At 33.8% G+C, this 15433-nt stretch overlaps 1 protein-coding gene across 1 annotated transcript in view; it reads right to left on the minus strand.

Moving 5' to 3' along the window:
* Window positions 1-3205: 3205 nt before the first annotated feature.
* Window positions 3206-15433, minus strand: part of CHIC2 (cysteine rich hydrophobic domain 2) — a 42793-nt gene continuing 30565 nt past the window's right edge. The window contains exons 4-6 of the mRNA XM_027836026.1: window positions 10281-10337; window positions 10055-10114; window positions 3206-4672 (exon numbers count right to left, since the gene is read on the minus strand). Of these exons, the coding sequence (XP_027691827.1) occupies window positions 4622-4672; window positions 10055-10114; window positions 10281-10337 (168 nt within the window). The 3' untranslated portion in view covers window positions 3206-4621. The remainder of the gene's footprint in view (window positions 4673-10054; window positions 10115-10280; window positions 10338-15433) is intronic.

Raw genomic sequence — 15433 nt, forward strand, 5'->3', positions numbered from 1 at the left:
GGCCAATCCACTGAGGTTTGTGTTGACATAGCAAAGATAAAATATCAACTACTACTACTCAAACATTACTCTTAGATGTCAATTAGTTACTTTCATATAGAATTTTAACAAACAACTATAAAATACTGGTTCATGTAACACTATGAGGTAGGTAGTCATATCTTTGTTTTGTAGATGGAGAAATTAGCTGAGATCAAGTAACCTGGTGTCACAAAAAGTTAGCAGAAGAAGCACATGTCAACTCCTGAATTCCAGTGTTTGGTTAGCTTAACTTCTGTGATAATTTTCTATTTTGTAAAAATTATTCCTCTACAATCAAGAAAATTTTGAAACTTCTGACTCATAACTTTCTAAACCGAACCATATAACAACTTTTATATGTTCTAGAAAGAGAACATAATAGTAACTCTTAATACTTCAGGAAATATGGTTGAACTACCCCACATTACATTGCAAGATACGTTCCTGAAAAATATGGAACTTCATAGGCATTAAGAATAAGGAAAGTTGGGAAACAGAAATTATGATAAAGAATTGGTAATCTCAATTCATCTTTATAAATGTATCTAGACTCAAAATATTCTAACAGAATAGCCATATTAAAACCTTTAACAAAATACTAGGGTGCTAGACGATGCAAGACAAGTACATAAAAGGGAGTGGTTCTAACGTGGGGTGGGGGGAAAAGTTATCTATTCTAGAACTTTAGCTAGGACCTGTCCGAGACTAAGCCCCTCCTCCTAAAGTCTCCTGAGACAGCAACTATGACTCTTACAGGGCAAAAGGATTGGAGTACCACAGTTCCATTTTGCCCTATTTTCTTTTCTTTTGTTCCCCACGGAAGGATTTTTTTTTTTTTGATGTCTTCTTTGTGAGAACAAATGTATTGTTCAAGGAAACAGCTTCTAAGGGGAATATGAAATAATTGAAAGGTTACAGAACAGCTTTGGGGTCAGAGGGTGGCAGTAATCTTAGAAAGGAAGAGAACACCAGGTTCTATTTATGTACAAAATAAAGACCAAGTACATGCTTTGAACAGGGTGCTAGGCATGAGGGCTTATAAAGCTAATCTTGAAGCTACAGTTGGTGGCAACAGAGATGAGGCTTGAGTGATATCCTCTCATTAATACAAATAAATAAGCAAGTCATTTGGGCTAATAAGCTCCTCTTTTAAGAATGCAAATATCCCCAGAGAAGGCTGAACCGATCAGTGATTCTCTTCCACCCCCCTCCCCCAATAATCAGACTAATACTCAGTTAAGAAGCAGGAAATTGTAAGTTTTGCTTTAAGAAAACAGGAAAGGAAGAAGAGGGAATTTGTCTACTTCAAGGAAAGGCAAGGCAGGCAGGCTCAAAGGAGGTAGGCTGCCTCAGATGAGAACAAAAGAGCATGGGAGGTCTAAATATCCAGGGACAGAAAGAAAGGTTGCAAGGAGAGGAAAAGGGTACAGAAATGAAGGTTGGAGGGGCAGCAAAAACAAACTGTGCAATTCTGCCTTAAGGTAGCATATATGCTCCTGAAAATCAGCAAGATATAATGGGATTGACCAGTTGTATTTAAAGAAACAACCTGAAACACTCTACAAATGACACTAGTCACAAAACCTTTACTATCATCTTCTGGTTCTTCCTGAACTATAATTCTTCAGTTATATAGGTAGCTAATGAAAAAAAGAAGCCTTTGGTTACTACTGTACTGGCTTTGAGGATATCACTATTTTATAGCATAAACGTAAGTTTTGCCTAAAAGAATAATAGCAGTCACTACTAGTTCTCCTAGAGTACAACCACATTAATACAACAACCATTTTCTACATAGACAAAGTAATTTAAAAGTATAATTTTTAGGGGAAAAATTGACATTTGTCTTATAAGCTAATCATATCATCTCAGATTGATTATGGTTTTTTACTAATAAGTGAGTCATAATTTGCATAGTTGAGTTTCCAGGGACATAATTTTACCAACATATTATCCAAATCAATGGAGTAACAAACCATACTGTAACATGGTTGCTATTCTACATTTAAACACCACCAAATGTTTCTTTCTATACAAGAATGGTGAATTATTTCCAAAACCACAAATGATATGCAAATTATTCACTAAGCTTATGTAAGAATCTACACACTCATTGAGATTTTTACAAATACCCCACTTTGCCAGTACAAAAATAATAATATGGCTCAGAACTGATGGGAGCTATAGAATAATTGCCATTTTAAGTATTTCCTTCAGACTAGCCTACACATAAAGGCATCTCTGACATTTGCAATTTCCAGGAACATAGCCACTCAAATTCATAGTCTGCAAAAAAAAAGTAACCCAGTTACACTGGGGGACACTAATGAAAACCAAAGCACGAAAACCTAACTGTTCAAGGCATAATTGGCTCATGGTAGTGCCGGCATATTAAGCATTCATGGTTCTTTTCCAGATACACATTGAAAGTCTAAGAGTGCACATTCCCAGAGAATCTCTTTAAGCAAATGACACACTTCTCCATTTAATTAAAAAGAGAATTAGAAAGGCTTAAAAAGGACACTATACTCAACACTACCATCCATAGTAAGTTTCATATTCTCTTGAGTATATTAAAAATATACTTTTAAAATACCCTACATCTTTTTGAGGGCTGATTAAAAGAAAGACTAAAGGTAGGAAGAAAAAAATATATATCTTTCTAAACAGGTTCAGCTCTTTTTAGTAAGGCAGCCAAGGAGACACATCTACACATGCAAGATAAAGCACCACATTTTGAGACAGAGCGTTCTACTGCCTCATCTAACTCTATAACAACAGCCTTACCTTTCCTCTGGTTTTACACCCTGAAGCAGATAAAATATTCTCTACACTTTCTTTTAATCTAAACCCAATAAGGAATATTACAGTGTTGTTTTGAATAGCATAACATTTTAATTGCACTATTCAAAGGGCAGCAGACCATACCCTAGATACAAGCTAAGTGAGGTGAAACATGTGATTGGACTCAGCAATTTGAGCTCTTCAGAAGAAAGGTAATTGTTCTTTTTAAATTGTTACTATTATTTTGGGCACCAAAGGTAAACAATTCTCAGGAAAATAAATGACAAATTATTCAGACACTTTCTGATGTCAAATATAAGATGACATCCAACCATTTTAGAGAATACAGTACTGTGGAGAAATACACAGAACACGTAAAAAATACAGATGTATAAATTAATGAAACTGGTATTTAAAAGATTTAATACAAGGTGGAGGGTATTTTGTAGTGGTACCAATTCCTAATACAAAGTATTAATCAAGAGTATATGTTTTTCAAAATTATTCACATTATTGCTCGATACCACAGCTGTATGGAACAGGTTCTTAACATACATTAAAATTTGTATAATTCCAGGCTTATAAAAAGAACAAAAACTTACATATATACCATTGAACATTTTTTTAAAAATGTAAATGCATGAAGGTATGTACAACCAAAAAAAAAAAAAGATATAATGAATATAACTGAACTGACTCAAGAAAAGGTCACATCCCCATGAAAAAAATTCTTAAAACAATTGTGCAGAAAATTAAGTTGCTCTAATGGATCAAAATTTTTAAAGAACCACCACATACACAAACTGATATCTTCTCCATATCTTAAGCTTTCATTATTGTCTTACATACCCTATTTTGAATATCCTTTGGAGATTAGGTAATGGTCTGTATTTGTCTCCATTATTCAATTTTTCAAGACTTTTTAAGATTATCCAATCTAGAACTACAAAGAGGATGTCATGGAAAATGTGTTCCTTAGACAAATGCTTAATAAAAATGAATATTTCTGCACCTTGGTATACAAGATTTGGTAAACAATAAAAAGTAACCCAAGTAAGGCCATCATTAAAGATATAACCTTGAATAAAGATATATGTAGGTTGTGATGCTACTATGTTTTCTGTGATCCTGAGCTCTAGTAACCATTAGATGCATGCAGACCTTTAATCAATTCTCCTATTCTAGACAAAATAATTCAATGTCTGTTTTAGCAACATTGAAGGTAGAATATTTTCAGAACTATTTGATATGATTTATCCATAAATGAACACTGATATTCCTACTCAGAACAGGGGTAAGGATTGGGAGCTGGATTTGGGGAATGGGGATTTAAGTCCCAAAAAGACTAGTATGGAAAATTCACTATTTCAAAAGGGATACCTTGATTAAATTAAGAAATAAAGAATATAAAATAAAGTATATCCACTGGGAATGATACATAAAGAATCACAGAAAGTGTGTTTATGTTAAAGGAATTTACAATGAAGGGATCATGAACCTTGGGTTAAAAATTAAAAAAAAGCCTGGTCACTTTTAGGCTATGTTCAAATGTATTTTTTTGATAATACAAAAAAGTAATCTTTGAAAATCAGAATACATTAACAGAAAAAGCACAATAACTTAATTGTTTAACATCTGTATGAAATAACTGTTGCAAAGTCTGACAAAAATGCACACTTAGAACATGCGGTTATTTAAAAAAAAAACACCACAAGATTCTGTAGAACCAATGCTATGTCACCACCAGGAGAGCACCAAGCAAGGCACCATTGGAAAGACAACATACTTGGATAAGTCTCTATAAATAAAGCAAATGCTAATCTGGTCGAAAAATCGGTGTCTTTGGTAAAAATTCTATGAGGATGACCTGTAAAAAAAAAAAAGACAAAATTAAATAAATTTGACCGTAACAAAATGTAAGCACTTTTCTATCATTTGAAAAAACTGCTAAGAATACAACAATCACAAACACTCCTATCACCACTACTTGGCATTCAAATAGTCTTTCCCTGGGAAATTCTTATAAATGATTTACAATTGCTACCATAAAAAAATTATCCTTACTAATTACCATGCAGGGCTTATCTCAGTCTTGCAATTTATAAACTGAAGGACCAAAGAGGCAAGTAGCCAAATTAAGGTGTGAGGGAATGGCCCAGGCAGAAAGGTATTCCTTTCTGATCCTAATTCCACTGCTGGTCAAGTACCCCTACTGAGTTTCCAGCTTATGTACCCTCTGCTTTCATGCTGTATTCTTGATCAAAGTGTGAATAACCAATTCTCTTTTCCCCTAATTTCAATCAATACAAGGCTAGAATTTTTCAGAACTTGTACTAGAAAATTTTGGTTAGTAGAGGGAGGACAGTAAATTAAAGGATAGAAACAAGTATTCAGAGTGCAAATGTCTAATTCCCAATGGCTCCCCAGAGATCAGCATAGCTGGTACAAATTACGAAGCATCAAATCCTAGTTCCTTTGACTTCACTTAAATCCTATTTAAAGTTGATAATAAGATTCTCAAACCACAAGCCTGGTCTAGTGGAATTCTTCAATCCTTTCCAAAATCAGTTTCCTGATTTTGTATTCAGTGAATAGATCCTCTAGCTATGGGCTAAGCTGCACTTCCACTCTGTTAACTACATTGGCCCTCTCAGGTTTTGCCGCTTTGCTTGAAATGAGCAGAGGTTCTCTACCTTGTCACCCAATATTCCTCTCCTGCTTCCAGTTACCTCGCACTGAATTTACACGTACCTCCTCTGCCTCTCTATTGCAGGTTCACAATGACTCCAAATCTTTGAAAGTTGTATCCCTACTCCAATCCATTTCTTCTAACCTGTCTGGTGTCACTGAAACATATTCATTTGACTGTTAATTGCTAAGGTGGGTTCCATCTTTTAGTCAAAGTATGTTTTTCTATCTATTGATCTTAGTTGGCTATCCAGGCTTGCTTTCATCATCAATTATGTAATGCTGATGGAAGATACCATCTTACTGAGGAGTCCATTTATATCATTCAGGTCCCTCAGACGGCCAAATTCAGATTTTGTGCCTTTTTGTAGGAAGTTAGGTGGCACAGTGGATGAAATGCTAGGCCTGGAATCAGGAAGACCTGAGTTCAAATCTAGCCTGGGACACTTACTAGTTATGTGCCCCTGAGCAAATTATTTAACTGGTTTGCCTCGGTTTCCGCAACTGTGAAATGGGGATAGTACCTCCCTCGAAGTGTTGTTTGTGATGACCAAATGAGATATTTGTCAAATGCACCTAGTACAGTGCCTGGCACATAGCAAACATTATATAAATGCCTATTCCCTTCCCCCTTCCTTTTTCCTGTTGAAAATCTATTGCTTCTCTTTTAGAGTCCCTCACTAAATTCCTGTTTCCTTTATGAAAGGTGTCTTCAAGTTCTCAATTAATTTTTAAAACACAAGTAATTGGTAGATGTTGTGTTCAATAAAATACTAATTTCTTCCTGGCTCATATTAGCATCTCCACAATGCTTTCTTGCTCTTCAATGAACTACCACTTGAGAGGCCTGAGGAAAGAACCTAAACAAATTACTGTTTTATCATAGCAAAAAGACTTTACATAAACTTAAACCAAGTAAAGGCTATTCCTTCATACAGAGTAATTCATAAAATAAATGACAAAGCCAATACTAGAATCCAGAACTCCTAACTTTTAACTATAGCACACTGGATCTAACAGATGTTCACTATGAACTGTTTTTACCTTTAAACAATTATGATCCTATGATCATCCTATGAAGAGTTGAGGAAACAGTAATTCAGAGAAAGAACAAGCAAGCCCCAAATGATAAAGATGGAATATATACTTAAAGGCTTTGAGTAGAAAGCATAAGGCTCAGAAATAATTCCCAAGGTTTAAATCTCTGTAAATTTAGAATTCTTCATATTTTATCCAAGAATTTTAGTAATAATGATTCAAATAATATAATATTACCTTTCTTCAAAGAGAAACAATAAAGCAGAAAAATAGGCCAAGACTCTCTAGGGGATCTAGGTACAGATCTACCACTTACTAGATGTATTATCATAGGCACTTAATCCCTCTAAATTTCTTTACCTATAAAAAAGAGGGAACTATGCTGAGAAAAAAGAGGGTACAATTTCTTTAAGATGATCTTTCAGTTCTAAAAATTAATATTCAATATGTGTATTCTCAAATATTAGGGATATTGCATTCAAACTGTGTTTTTCCAGGCACAAAATTCTACAGCATGGGTACAGCTCCTAGCAGACTGAATTCCACAAGGGTACAATGCCTTACATCAGGCAATTAAATTAAGCAAATATCAAGGACTTGTAATTTCCTTGGTCAACAAAAACTTCACACCTACTACAATGTAGTAGGTAAGTCTTCGATAGTTGCCTGAAGCTCAGAGAAGTAAATTGGGTTGCCCATGACCACAGAGCTAATAAATGTCAGAGGTACAACTTGAAACTAGGTCATCCTGACTCTGCAAGTCCAACACTAGGCTATTTTGTTATGCTGTCTCTAACTTAAACAAATATTAAAGGCCTACTATCTCTATCAAAGGCACTATGCTAGGTGCTGGGTTGGGATGCAAAAAGAGAACTATTCAGTCCTCACTTCACAAACATTTGTAGAGTTAAATGGCAAAGCAGAATGCTAAAACATAAACTCCGTTCAGATCTAATGGTTGCTGTACCATACACATTGCAACATTTAGCATTATGTACTACATATATAAAAAATAAAGCCAATTCTGATAATATTCTTAGGCATTACTAATTTTTTGAGAAAACATTTTATGAATATGGTCTCATTACTTTATATTTATGCCACGTAGTTATCATACTCCAAAAATCTGTAATCTCACCTATGTGTGTTCTGTCTCTACTAGCAAAGGTTGTAAGCCCTTTATGAATTAGCAGATGGCTTAAAGAATTGCTATGATCCCATCCCCGTTCCACACTCCGCTCCCCCCAATCAAGTATCATCTGGTTCCAAACCTCAAATGATGAGCTTTTCCAAAGTAAATGTGAGGCTATCCTCACACAACAGACATATAGAGGCAATACTCAAAACTTTTCAAAATAGTAAGAGGACTACCACCAATCATTCTCTACTGGCAAATTTTTGAAAACTTGGAGTCGTATTTATGCCACAATGGTATCAGAGTTGCAATTAAACTCCACTGATAAAGCACTGCCATTTCAAGATGGAATACAAGGCTAAATTAGGTTTCCCTAGCATGCCTCTAGTATTCAAAATACAACTGCAGTCCTTTCTTCTAACTGAAAGTATTGCTCAAAATTACCAAAAAGTTGTCTTTAAGAGGAATACTTAGCAAAAAGCATATATTAACTAGAGAGAAGGCAGTATCTTCTTAATGGAGCACTTCATAGAAAAACATAAGAGAATATCTGAGATTATGTTCTTCCCTTCCAACTTCTTATTAATATACATAAAGACCCTTTATGTGAAAAAAGCAAAAATTAGTTGAATTTTTCAATTTAATCTTCTCATAGATAACTTACATGTTATTACAAAGTACAATTTAGCTAATTTTACTAGATAACTTCTTATTGTTCTAAATAAAGTGTATGTAAGCATAGTAGAATACAGAAACAGCTGAAGTAACTGTTAAAGAAAACTAATTTAAAAAACTTTGATAATATACAACAGAATGTTTTCTAAGATTACTGCAAAAAAAGGTAACTATATGGTTCAACAAAATAATGTCATAAAAAGAAACAATGTCAATGATAAATATATTCATTAAATAGATGAATTTCATACACATAAACCTTGAAAAGATTAAATAGCAATGGTTTAGACTTCTGCTTTCTTCAAAGCAAATTCAAGAATGAAAAGAAAATCAGAGATTGAATTTTCAGGTTAGTGGGTAAAGTCTCTGGTTTGTCAATGTATTAAAAATTTCTATATCCCCAAAGCAACACTCTCTAACCTACATTCAAAACTGCCTCCTGACCAAAAAAAAAAATTAAAAATTACCAAGAAAATATTGTATGGTTTAAAAAACATATCTATATAGGACTAGCATTTTCACAGGTCAAGCTCAAAACTTATTCAGATGTGCTTTTTTTTAAATGGTTATAGAGAAGTATCATGTGTCTTTCTCATCATCATAAATTAACATGTTTGATATAATAGATAATGATACAAAAAAATCTACATTATTCGGTTCACTGAATAGAGCTATTCTGTGTAAAAAAGAAGCATTTTTAAAAAGGCCTTTTATGTTTCAGGCTAGAAATAGGACTTGATAGTATGAAAATGGAAGAAAGGGGAAATGCTAACAGAGAAAAGATGATTTTAGGATAATTTCCAACTATTTAAACACTGTTTTAATCAATCTTTTTATAAGCTATCTATGATGGCTGCATTGTTTCAAAGAATAGACAAAATATCATGCAATAAAAGACCATAGATATGTTAGAAGTACTATGCCAGGTACTTCATGAAGGTTAGTCTTTATTTTCAGCAATTAACCCTTTAATGGACCTTTCACTTGTATCTATAAAGCCACACATAAAGCACCCGGTTTCAAGAATGTCAATACCCCAAATTTCCTTATGTTGTCCATAGACAGAAGGACCAAAAAAAATTCAAACAAATCAAGCCACCAACGGGCAAGTTAAATTCCACACTAAATTATTCTAAAAATTTATATAATAGCTAGATTATATACTGTTTAAAGAATAAACACAAGAAGAACTATCTTTTGCTTACTTTTAAAATGAACTTTAAAAGTAATGTTCTAGGAACCCAGTGAAAGATATTTTGCAGACTGTTGAGGTATGGGCAGTTAAAATCTATAAAGGCTAAAGGTTTCGTAAGCTCCAGCAGCTTGGCTGAAAGGTCTTCTTCCATACTTTGAGACTTGATTAGCATTATATAAAAAAGCCATATCTGACTTGCTGCGTAACCAAAGTTGTGGTTGTTCTTTATACAGCATCTAAAATTTCACACTCCATCAACACACGTTCAGGCTATTTTATTTTGGCAATTAATTTATTATTTTTCAGAACACAGTGAAGCCTTGTTTTCAAGTCATTCATAACTTTATAAATCAGTCTTGCACATGAAACCATGCATCTGTGAACCGTAGAAAATCCTTGCACTCAGGAGATTAAGCTCCTGACACCTTTGCTGATTAATAATCATGAAAAGAATAAGATCAGAAGCAAAATAAATGATCATTTAATAGAGAAACTCACAAAACAGCCCTTTAACTTACATATTCCATCATGTTATTCGTTTCACATTTCCTTTTGCTCAGTCTCCAGTGCAAGCACAACTAGACAAGAACGAGAGTAAAGGAAGAAAAATGAGCCCTATTTTATTGCAGCACAGAGAGTAACCCATTTGTCCACCTTTCATATTTTTAGTTCAACAAAAGCATCTGTTTCCATACTGTGCAATTCAGACCCCAACAGTACGAAGCTGCTCCCTGCGGCACTCACCTTGTGGTATAACCTATTGTTTTCCCATTCTAATAACTTCTCAATCGATCTTCGTGTCTGGAAGACAAATGAGAAAAAACTTTACTCTTGACTGGTTTTAGAAAAACTTTCTTTTGCAGCTGCTTTTTGTGTGAAAAGGGGAGAGGTACAGGACAGTGACTAAGTACAGGGTGGTCTATAACACTATCAAAACTGCCTCTGGTGATAAACAGTTAACAGAAAGGCTCCTCTCTATTAAAAAGCGAGGCTTTGTATTTTAGCATGAAATATCAAGCGTTTTTAACTGCTTCAAACTTAATGGCCTCTGAATTTAGAATATAACACAAAAATGATTAACATTAACAATGTTATCTACCAAATAACATATTTTAATATATTGCTTTTAATGTCAATTTTAAATATTTAAATGACAATAAAACTCATAATATGTTAAAATAAAAATATACTAACATTTAATAGTCCTGTTTAATTACCAGTTTAAAACTAGCCATTAGTGAAAATTAGTAATAATGATATAAAAATCAGTAATTACATAATACACTTAAGTTGAATTTTGGCTAGTAAAGGCTTAAACTTGACTTAGAAAGGATAACCTGTAAAGTTTTTGTTTTTGTTTTTAAAAGGGAGAGGAGATCTGTTGGTAAAATAACTTCTTTTGAAAACTCTATTTTTATCTTCATACCCAAAGTTCAAACTCAGGACTGAAAATAATATTCTTTGGAAACCATTTGGTTTCAAAATAAGACAATTTAGAAATTTACTTGACATTTATAGCCATTTTGCTACCGCAACAGATACCATGTAGCCCTAAATGTGACCTGCTTGGGAGTATGAATAAAAGAGAGGATAATTCATGATGCCAGGTGTTAAGATGAGCCTGACACAGCTGCAGGTGCAAAAGGACAGAGAACTGCAGCAAGAATCAACTGGAACTTAGTGCAGCTGCAGCTTCTTTACAAGGCAAAGGAAAAAAAGCATCTTGCAGTTAATACTCCAAAACAACTGATATACTATAAAAAAAATTAATAAATATAAGGATGTCAAGCAAAGACGATTTATAAAGCAAAAATTGTTAGAATCAAAGTGTTCTTAAATTTCTAACACTTTACAATCCAAAGTTAGTATTTATTTAAAGCACCTAATGCCAATCTGGATGCCACACTACACTTTTCATTTTAAATGTGCTAAAGACTGCACTATAGTCACATGAATGCCAATTATAATTCATCATTATCTATGAATTGCCACTATTGGCTTAAGTTCCCTTAAATTACACCATAAAAGCAGAAACTCAAGTAACTTTCTAGGTAGCAGTGTGTCAATGACTAATTTATTGCATTACTTTTTTTTAACATAGTCTTTTGGGCAAGAATTTAAAAAAAAAAACCAGTGCCCTTGTTAACAATGATCAGCAGACCTCACTTGTTTCTTTGTAAAGATAGCCTTTTAGAGTCTGCTCTCCTTTTAAATGAAAATAGGGCAGCAGTTATGGTCACACTTTTTGTTAATTTAGTTGCCAGTCAGCTCCAAATCAAAAGAAAATAAGGCTGCAGAGTGTAATTAACATTCAGTTCAGTCGTTTTGTCCCTTGTCTAGCCCCCAAGCTTTGTTAAAATTGCCATCTGAATGCTGAAGGCTGTAGGGAAATCGATTTGATTCTAATCGCACCATGAAAAGAACATGATCTAACTGCTTTCAGCCCTCCGTAAATCTGTACTAGGTCTTTAGCACAATGCAACTTCCAATTTAAAAAGCACTGAATGTCTCGTCAATGACTTTGTGAAGAAAAAAGAACAAGGAGCAGACATAAAAATTCCAATAGTTGTTTAAGCATTAAAGTTCATTTGCATCACAGCGAACCTGAAAAGGGCTGACCTCTCAAACCGCCTCTCAGGTCTATGAAGTTGTAGCCTTGACAAGCTCACATTGACAGAGCTCATTGACTCTGAAAGGCTACTCTATCAATGGTGAAAAATGGCAATAGGTTCTACTCTGAGCAGGCATCTGCCTGCCCACCCGCTGCTAAACCAATGGCAAAACTGATTCAAAACCTGAATCTACCTTGTAATCTTCCTTTCTAGGACCTTTTAATAATAGATTAAGATTACTATACAATTTGAGGTTTTAATTTTACTGGTAGGTTGAAAAAAGAGAGGGGAGAGGAGATGAATGAAAAGAAAATCAGGCTCTCCAAGACCGCTCTTTTATACCTAATTTTTAAAAATAAGGCTCTAAAGCACTAGCAAATTAACATGCTATGAATATTGAGTATTAAATGAAAAAATATAGCATTCACCATATATGTGCCCACAAAAATCCTATGTTTGCCTAATAATAGGACTTTAATTAGTGTGATCTTATGAATCCATAAGGATTTCTAATACTTTTTGCATTTACTGTAAATAATGTGAAATCTCCCTAATCTATAGTTGATAATGATTATATAACACAATCTGCAAACTTCAACTAATTTACATAGGAATTATCTCTACTTCTTATGTTCCTAAATAAAACTTCAATAATACACTTTACTATGGTGAATATACTTTGGAATGCCTAAGTTTCTAAATCATACATCCTGCTGGTCTTTTCCAAAATCTGAATAAAAACTTGAATGCAATACATTTCTGCAAACTTCACAGTCTGGAGTAAAAGCTATGAACTAAGACAGCAGCATCCAACCTCTATAGCAAGACTTTTCCTACTTGACAGGTGAAAAAAAAGCACTTGCACGTGCAGCTTAATTAATCACTGCACTTGACATCTCAATGATTTACAGTGAGGAGCAGGTGAGGACATACAAAACCAGAAAAGAATCCTTGATTTGAGTGGAACATTTCCAGCACACTATGATGACAAGCATATAGATACTAGCAGTAGTATTAAAAAAAAAAAAAACCCCAACCCTGTGCGACAAATTATTTGTTAGTAACAACAAAAGCTCAAATTAAAAGAAAAAAAGGCTTTAGTTACTAAGAACATTTGTTAATACTCTACAATTATTTTGGTTCACAAAATCAAAATACAGTTTTAAGAACAAATACAATGCCAATTTAGCAGACACTGGAAAAATATACCATTTTTTCAAACCCATGACAGCTGTATTTAACTAGATGCCTTTAATCACTGTAAGAAAGCAGATTATAATTGCATTCAAGAAAAAATTATGTGTTTATGTCCATGGATTTTGTCATATACTTAATCTAATAAAATATACTGCAATACTGCCAAACTCTGAAGTTTTTGTATCATCAAATGAGGCAAATGAAATGTAGTTACAGAAATTTTTCCTTGGCTTTTGTTTATGTTCATTCCTTTCCCTTACCCCCAAAGAACTTAGACCACATAAATATACATCTGAAAAAATTTGTCTAGATTCTGTCAATGATAATGAAACCTTAACCACTAGTGAAACACTGGTCTTTTATGTTCTAGTTCAATGGATTTCTAAAAATGTCATTTTAATTTTTTTTAAAAGAAGTGAATTTAGTGCTTAAGAAAAGCACCAGATTGATAGTCCTGGGAACTAAAATCCTCTATTTAACTGAAAGAACAGTGGAAAAGGCAGCGCAAGCTTTAGTGTAAGCTTCCCCACAGTGCTCCACCAGTCCAGTGCCTTAATCCTTTTCTGTGCTCACACCCGAGGGGTGAGAGGACAGGTTAGCAGTTTTGAGCATTGAATCTCTAGCCATTCTGCTTAGATGACCATCAAGAGAGTTAATTTTATCATGAGTTCCTGTCCTTTATAAAATGGACCAAGACCACCAACTCACTCCATAAAGCCAAAATAACCTTCCAGTGGTAACAATATCATACTTGAAAACATAGCATGAACCGATATTCTCAGAAGCAGAAGGCTCCACCACCTGAATAGCCTACCTCCAGCACATAAAAGACCTATTTTACTTTTCTAACACACTTTTTGTTCACTCTACCTCTTTGCTAACTTTTTTTTTTACTGATCAGTAAACTATATTACTCAATTATGATTAAGACAGAGGCAACTAATATGGATAACTAAAATCCAAAGGACAAAATAATCTTTAGCCAGCATCTGCATCTATTAAACTTAACCCTATTAACAAATCTAGATTATAGGGTGGGAATTTTAGCTTCTTAATTTTCTTCATTTTAACTTCTTTCTCATTTTTTAGTGTGTTGGGAAACAGTAGATGAGAGATTCGGGGAAGGAAGAAAAAATGGCCATATAGTACATAAATCAGGTAATCAGATCATAAATAACCAGGAATTAAAACCATAAATGGAAATCCTTTCATACATTTTAATAAATGTCCTTATTTCTGATTTTCCTAAAGAGTAGATTATTTCCTAGGAATATACTCATATGACTGGTATTATATACTGACTGGTATTATATACTGATTAACAAACAATAAACAAACCTTGCCAGTTTTTAACCCAAACTGCTATAAAACACTTTAGCTAATGGCTCACTAATAATATTGCTCTTATCAAACTGCCTTAACTTTGATTTACCTAATATTGTCTTCTCAGAGGATCAAATGATGATATTAATCAGGGTATGCTTATAAATCATGTCTTGGACTTGCCCAGGGTCATCAAACTACTAAGTGTCCGAGGCCATATTTGAACTTGGGTCCTTGACTCCAGGCGAGGCATTCTGAAATCTAGCTGCCCGACCAACTAAGTATTGTTTCTGCAGAAACTGCCCAATTTGAGTTTGGGTTTCATCTCGGTGGAAGAGTTTGTTTTTCCGTGTTTCTAACTGGCTAATTCACAAATATTAAATGAGGTTTTGGTTGGGGGGGTTGATTGTTACTGTAAATGAGGTTTCTATCTTTATTGCTAATAAATGAGAATGTAATGATTTTATGGATTTATTTTGTATCTTACAAACTTGCTGAACTTATTTGTCTCATTCACACACCTTGCAAGTTCAGCTATGTGCCTTTGTGCCTTTTCTTAATTTTTAAATTTAATCTTGAATACACTGAAAATATGTAGAAGATCCCTTAACTATTTATTCTCAAACTTTTATTCTGATATTATTGATAAATCTTTTATGAATTTACTGTCAAATTGTTGGAAACATAAAAATCGAGAATTGCAACCTCTCACTTGTTCTCAATTAATCTATTACTTTCCTCAAAACAAAACTGTGAGATAAATAT

The sequence above is a fragment of the Vombatus ursinus genome, unplaced genomic scaffold (assembly GCF_900497805.2).
Source record: "Vombatus ursinus unplaced genomic scaffold, bare-nosed wombat genome assembly UNPS02014818.1, whole genome shotgun sequence".
Classification (NCBI taxonomy): domain Eukaryota; kingdom Metazoa; phylum Chordata; class Mammalia; order Diprotodontia; family Vombatidae; genus Vombatus; species Vombatus ursinus.